The 6,171-nt window shown below is 47.8% G+C and overlaps 1 protein-coding gene and 1 long non-coding RNA gene across 2 annotated transcripts in view; one reads left to right on the top strand and one right to left on the bottom strand.

Moving 5' to 3' along the window:
* Positions 1-4,290: 4,290 nt before the first annotated feature.
* Positions 4,291-6,171, top strand: part of Kat2b (lysine acetyltransferase 2B) — a gene marked incomplete at its 5' end in the record, with an annotated part of 71,164 nt that continues 69,283 nt past the window's right edge. The window contains one exon of the mRNA XM_029563515.1: positions 4,291-4,404. Within this exon, the coding sequence (XP_029419375.1) occupies positions 4,291-4,404 (114 nt within the window). The remainder of the gene's footprint in view (positions 4,405-6,171) is intronic.
* Positions 4,439-5,211, bottom strand: LOC115070383. Its single transcript, XR_003849550.1, has 2 exons — positions 4,993-5,211; positions 4,439-4,728 (listed from the first exon to the last, which is right to left on the bottom strand). It is a non-coding gene; the product is annotated as an uncharacterized LOC115070383 (long non-coding RNA).

The raw sequence follows: 6,171 nt of genomic DNA, 5'->3' as shown, positions 1-6,171 counted from the left end.
GAGGACACAAGTTCAGCTTCTCTCTGTGTGACTGTACAGAAACGTTGAATTCGTAATTTTCTCTATTATTTTCCTACACACGATCTGAGCCAAAAGGCTGAGAGAAGTGCTTTTGTATTCATTCCCTATCAGCCTACCTTTCCAGAGTTTTCTATCCGCCTGACCTGCTAGTATTTTCAGCATGACAGAATTTTGTGGACTACCATGGCTGCCTTTCTCCTCTTCCCCTGGATGACCCCAAATGTCACACTGTCCTCCACATCACCGCTGGGCAGGCTCCCGCCCCTCTTGTCTGTCTGTTATCTGGGTGTGACTACTTGCCTTTCCCATACAGCTCCGATGGCTTCTACACACTGTTAGAAAGTCTTGGTGTTCACTACATCTCTACCCCAGGAGCCTCCTCTGGGGACGAAAGTCCTTTTTGTCATGGGCTTCCGGAGGGCATTATAGTGGCCTTTTCCTCCTCCTTGGCCTTGTCCTGTGTGCAGAGACTTGCCTTGGGGAGATGACATCACCTGGACAGCTGGCCGCTCCTTCTGCCCAGGCTGCCGGGCTGCTGCGGTACTTGGCTTGGCAGAGGGCTCCCTGAAAGGGAGTTTTTCAGCTCCCGTTGCAGTAAGGCTGCAAGGCTAACCATGCTGGGAGTTCCGTCCCACAGCAGCTGTCACGCCTGATTACTGAGAGCTGTGGGCGAGGTGATTCGGAGGACCCCTTATCTCCAGGAGCAGCCAGACTGCAAGGGGAGAGTGGAAGGTCAAGATGGAGGGCATGGTGGCTCCAACCCAAGCATGTGGGAGAAATGCTTCCTGGCAGCCAAGGACCATGGCACCAACTGGTTTTATTAATCAGCCCATGATGCTTGGGATGGAACCCAGGGGCTCCCTGTACTCTCTAGTACTGTATCACCGAGTTACATCCCCAGCTTGCCTTGTTGTTTTCTTTAAAAAAATTAATATATTTTTAGTTTATGTGCATGTGTTTTGCCTGCATGTATGTAAGTGCACCATGTGCATGCAATGCCTATGGAGGCCAGAAGACGACGTCGGATACCTTGGAAGTAGAGTTACAGAGAGCTGTTAGCTACTATGTAGGTATAGCAACTGAATCCAGGTCCTCTGTAAGAGAGCCAGAGCTCTTAACCACTGAGCCATCTCTCTAGCCCCTGCTTTTGTTGTTGTTGAGACAGAGTCTCCCTGTTGCCCCGGCTGGCCTAGAACTTACCATGTAGACCAGGCTGGCCTTGAGCTGGCAGAGATTCACCTGCCTCTGCCTCCTGAGTGTTGGGATTAAAGGCGTGTGCCACCAAGCTTGGCTGCACTCTTTCTTCAAGGACTTGTTTCTTTCTTTTGCAGGGTGCACACTAAGTCACACACATGATCAATATTGTATGCTCAGGCTGGCAGGTGTTCCTGGGCACACACAGTGCCAGAAGAGATTTCCATATGTGACCCAGAAAAGGAATCCTCACACTAATGAGGAATCCCATGTGACCTGGGGTGGGAGAGGGGTGTCCTTTACCATGTAGGGATATTGTCACTCTCCATCCTAAACTGTTAGTGTCCACAGCAAAGACTTGGAGTTTGGGGTGGTTTCCTCTGTGCTCCAGTGCCGTCATGTCTCTTTTTAAGCGCAGGCTACCCTGGGGCTTCCCATGTGGTCTAGACTGACTTCAAATTCATGGCAGTCTTCCTGAGGTTGTAGATGTGAACCATCATCATGCCCTGCTGGCTAACTTACCATTTTCTTGTTGTCCTAGGCATTAGTTTCTTAGAGCTATTGTAACAAATCGTCTCAGAATCAGGCTTAAAACAACAGTTTATTTTTTTTTTAAAAAATATTTTATTATTTTTATTTTACATGTATATGTGTATTGCCTGCATGTAGGTAAGTGCACCCATGTTGTGCAATGCCCGCGGAGGACAGAAGAGGCTGTCGGATCCCCTGGGACTGGAGTTACGGACAGTTGTTAGCTGCTATATGGCTGCTGGGATTCAAACCCGGGTCTTCTGCAAGAACAACCAATGTTCCTAACCGCTGATCCATCTCTCCAGCCCCCCTCTCCCCCTTTGATCCAGGCCCTCAAACATGCTAGGCAAATGCTCTAACATTGAGCTAGAGCCCCTCTCTCCCAGTTCCTCCTACTTTTTGTTTATTTTCTTGAGACAGGGTCTCACTATGTAGCCCAGGCAGGCCTTGAACTCATCCTCCTGTCTCGGCCTCCCAAATTCTGGGATTTACAGGTGAGCACTATCCCACCCATTTTTCCCCCTCATTTTAAAAATGGGAAAGAATCCAAGGCTTCGGGCATGTTAGACCAGACTGTACCCTGGCCACGTCCCAAGCAGACTGGCCCTGTTCCCAGGACTCTCGGTGCATGTGGAACAGCAGCACAGCGTGGCTCCTTCCTGCCACTCACTGGCGAATACCTTGAGGCCGCAGGACCATTGCGCTGCCTGGTGTTATGCCCTGTGCTGTCTCCCTTGACCTTCAGAAATCTTCTATTTATTTGGAAAAGATTTATTCATTCTGAACAAAAGAAACCAACCAAAATGGGCTTTGTAAAAACTACTGGGGTCCTAAGATTCAGTGGTGAGGTAAAATTGGAAGACGTGTATTCATGTTTTTTAAAAAAAATTTATTATTATTTTTATTTTATGTGTATGCGTGTATTGCCTGCATGTAGGTAAGTGCACCCATGTTGTGCAATGCCCGTGGAGGTCAGAAGAGGCTGTCGGATCCCCTGGGACTGGAGTTATGGACAGTTAGCTGCCATGTGGGTCCTGGGATTTGAACCTGCGTCTTCTGAAAGAACAACCAATGTTCTTAACCGCTGAGCCATCTCTCCAGCCCCTGTTTTTTTGGTTTTTTTTTGGGGGGGCAGTGTTGGGGGTTGAATACAGGAATTCAGTGATGAGTTTTAAGTGCCAAGGTTTGTTGTCTGGTGGACGGATTCAGCACTCTATAGTGGTAGCTTAAGTGCAGTTAGTGTTGCGATGCTTACTATTACTAAGTAGGAAAAACAAAGACTTTATTATAAATCTCCCTGCCCTGAGATATTCGACTTGTTTGTGCATCCTGGTGAACATGGTTATCATCTCTGTTGTGTTAAGGCAGGAAAGGAGATGAGCTTGTCGTTTCTGACTGCTAAGTTCCTTGCCATATGGATGTGTGCTGTTCAGCTCTGAAAGTTTACAGGTCTAGTGCAACAGTTAGAAGGTGGTTGATTATTCAGTCATTTGGATTTCAGTGAGGCACGCAGGCAGGCAGGCTTTTATAAGTAACCCTACACAGAGAAATGTGTTGGATCCTTGAATTTTTTTTTTTTTTTCTTTTTAGTACTGGGGATTGAATCACTGACCAGGGTAGTACTCTAGCATGTAGCTACATCCCTAGCCCCCCATTTAAAATGTTTTTATTTTGAGAGACTGTCTTACTAAGTTGCCCAGACAGGCCTTAAACTCACTCCATAGCCCTGGAAAGCCTTGAATTTACAGTCCTGCCTGTGCTCCTAAGCCCAACCAGATCTTTTCTTTTAAGATTGTTCATTTATTATCTATCTATCTATCTATCTATCTATCTATCTATCTATCTATCTATCTATCTATCATCTATCATCTATCATCTATCTATCTGTCATCTATCATCTATCTTTTTGAGACAAGGTCTCCCTGTTAGCCTAGAATTCACTATGCAGACCGGGCAGGCGTTGAACTCACAGAGGTCTGCCTGCCTCTGTCTCTGAAGTGCTGGGATTGTGTGTGTGTGTGTGTGTGTGTGTGTGTGTGTGTGTGTTGTATGTGTGTGGTGTATGTGGACTCTGTATGGGTGTACATGCCCATGCAGGGAGGCCAGAGGATGATACTGGGTGTCCTGCTCTTTCACTCTCTGATAGATTACCTTGAGACAGTGTCTCTCATGAATGTGGATCTAGGCTAGCTACTCCCTTGTCTCTGTCCCCTACCAGGTCTGAGATTACAGGTACACACGACCACATCGACTTTTTACATGGGTGCTGGGGATTTGAACTCAGGTCTTCCTGTTTTCTGAACAAGTGCTCTTGCTTGCTAAGCCGTCTCTCCAGCCCCAGATCCTTGAATCCTTCACTTCTGTGTGTGACAAGGATGCAGCTTCGTGCTCTTCACCAGTGGAGTGACAGCTGTGGGCTCTGGCCAGCCTGTGTTTGGTCCACACAGTTCCTGCCCGTTTGCCCTCTAACCTAAGCAGCCTTCCGGAGAAGAAGACTTTAAACTGTGGCCACTAAGGCACTCGTAGCAAAATTGTTAAACTTGTCAAAAGCTAAAGTTAAGAGGCTGGGCACATAGCACAGTGGTGGAGATCGGGCAGGTCTTGGAGAACCTTGAGTGCTGCCAGGAATTTTTAGGAGAGATTGAAACAGTTACCTTGGTGAGTGGAAGCTCTTAAATGACGTGACTCCTTAGAGTTCAGACTTTGGTTTTTATTCACCTGACCCCTAACCCTTTAAATCTTGGGTCTTGTAGTAACAAAATCTTTGACTAGAATCCTGCCATCTTTGTGATAAATCAAGGAGAGTTCAATGTTCCCTGTCTTAAGATAAATGGGATTTTCTTTCTTTTTCAGTCTTCTCCCTCACGCTGTCTTGCTGGGTCTAGCTCAAGGCCTTGGTGCTCCTTTCTGAGTGCTAGAGAGTCATAATTCTTTGCCATACTAACAGTGGTGTGTTCCCATGTCACAAATTCGAGGTCGACTCTGAAATTGAAAGAACAAATAGGGCGATTGCAAATGAATAGGTTTTCTTTTAAGCACCAGTGACTATTATCAAAGGACAGAGTGTGAACCCTGGACAGGGTGACCCCAGGAGAAAGAGGAGAGGAATAGGGGCGGTTAGAGGGTTCATGTCCCTTGCCGTCCCCCACTTCAAATCCCAGGGATCCTGCTGGAGAGAGAGGGTGGACTGTCCTCAAGGTGATTGTTTAGGTGGCCTCACAGGTTCCGTCCTGCCACATCTCTCACCTCCTCTGTCTTCCTCACTGTGCTGGCCGTGCACCCCCTTGCACCCCCTTCCTGTCTTTCCCATACGCGGCCGGTTTCTCTTGCACTCGCTGTGGAGTGGGCACTCCCTTCTCTTTCAAGCCTTGAGCTGATGCCACCTTCTCAGAGAGTCTACTTAGAATGCACCTTCTCCTCGCCCTTCACCAATTCACCTGTAGTCTTTTAAAAAATATGTATTATTTTATGGGCTGGAGAGATGGCTCAGTGGTTAAGAGCACTGACTGCTCTTGCAGAGGACCTGGGTTCAATTCCCAGCTCCCATAAGGCTGCTACAAACCATCCTTAACTCCAGTTCCAGGGGGATCCGAAGCCCTTTTCTGACCTTTGTGGCATTGCATGACACAGGTGCACTCATACACACAGGCAATACACTCATACACATACAATAAAAATAATAATAAAAAATATATATTATTTTATGTGTATGAGTGTATTGCCTGAATGTGTGCAAATGCACCCGTGTTGGGCACCCAAAGAACCCAGGTCCTCTGCAAGAGCAGCCATTGCTCTTAACTGCTGAGCCATCTCTCCAGCTCCTGCTGGTTTCCTTTTATATGTAGGAAAAGTGCTATAATTTTCCATCTCTAATTGGGTTCTTTTTCGTTCTTGGAATTGTAGCAGTGAAGGTACTTGTGGCCGTCTGACCGAGCGGCAGCAGCAGGCTGGTCTTTGGACCTGAAAGTCATGCTCTCTGCCACTCAGAGATGGGCTCTCGGAAGGAGGAGAGGACAGGCCATGAAGGAGAAGTCATGTCTTCTCTGGGGAGTGTAGGCCCTGTCTCTTTTCTCTTTGGGGTCTTTCCAGTTGTTCCCATGACAACTGTCAACTGTCATGGCACTAGGGTGCATCTTCTAGGTTGCCGGTGGCATTTTAATGGAATTAGAGATTAGCACGTGGCCACTCCAGCAGCCCCCTTGGATCCAGTGGGTTCTGCCCAGCCCTCCTGAAGAGGGGCTTCTGGCCTTCAGGTAGAGATGCAGCGAGGAGGCCAGGCATGGTGGCACATGCCTGTAGTCCCAGCACTTGGGAGGCAGAGGCAGGAGGATCTCTGTGAGTTCCAGGCCAGCCTGGTCTACATAGCAAGTTCCAGGCCAGCAGGGGAGACCTACCAGGAGATCCTGTCTCAAAAACGCCAAAAAA

The sequence above is a fragment of the Nannospalax galili genome, unplaced genomic scaffold, assembly GCF_000622305.1.
Source record: "Nannospalax galili isolate Female #2095 unplaced genomic scaffold, S.galili_v1.0 scaffold215, whole genome shotgun sequence".
NCBI classification, from domain to species: domain Eukaryota; kingdom Metazoa; phylum Chordata; class Mammalia; order Rodentia; family Spalacidae; genus Nannospalax; species Nannospalax galili.
The sequence above is the reverse complement of the archived record's forward strand: the minus strand, read 5'-3'. Positions and strand labels throughout refer to the sequence as shown.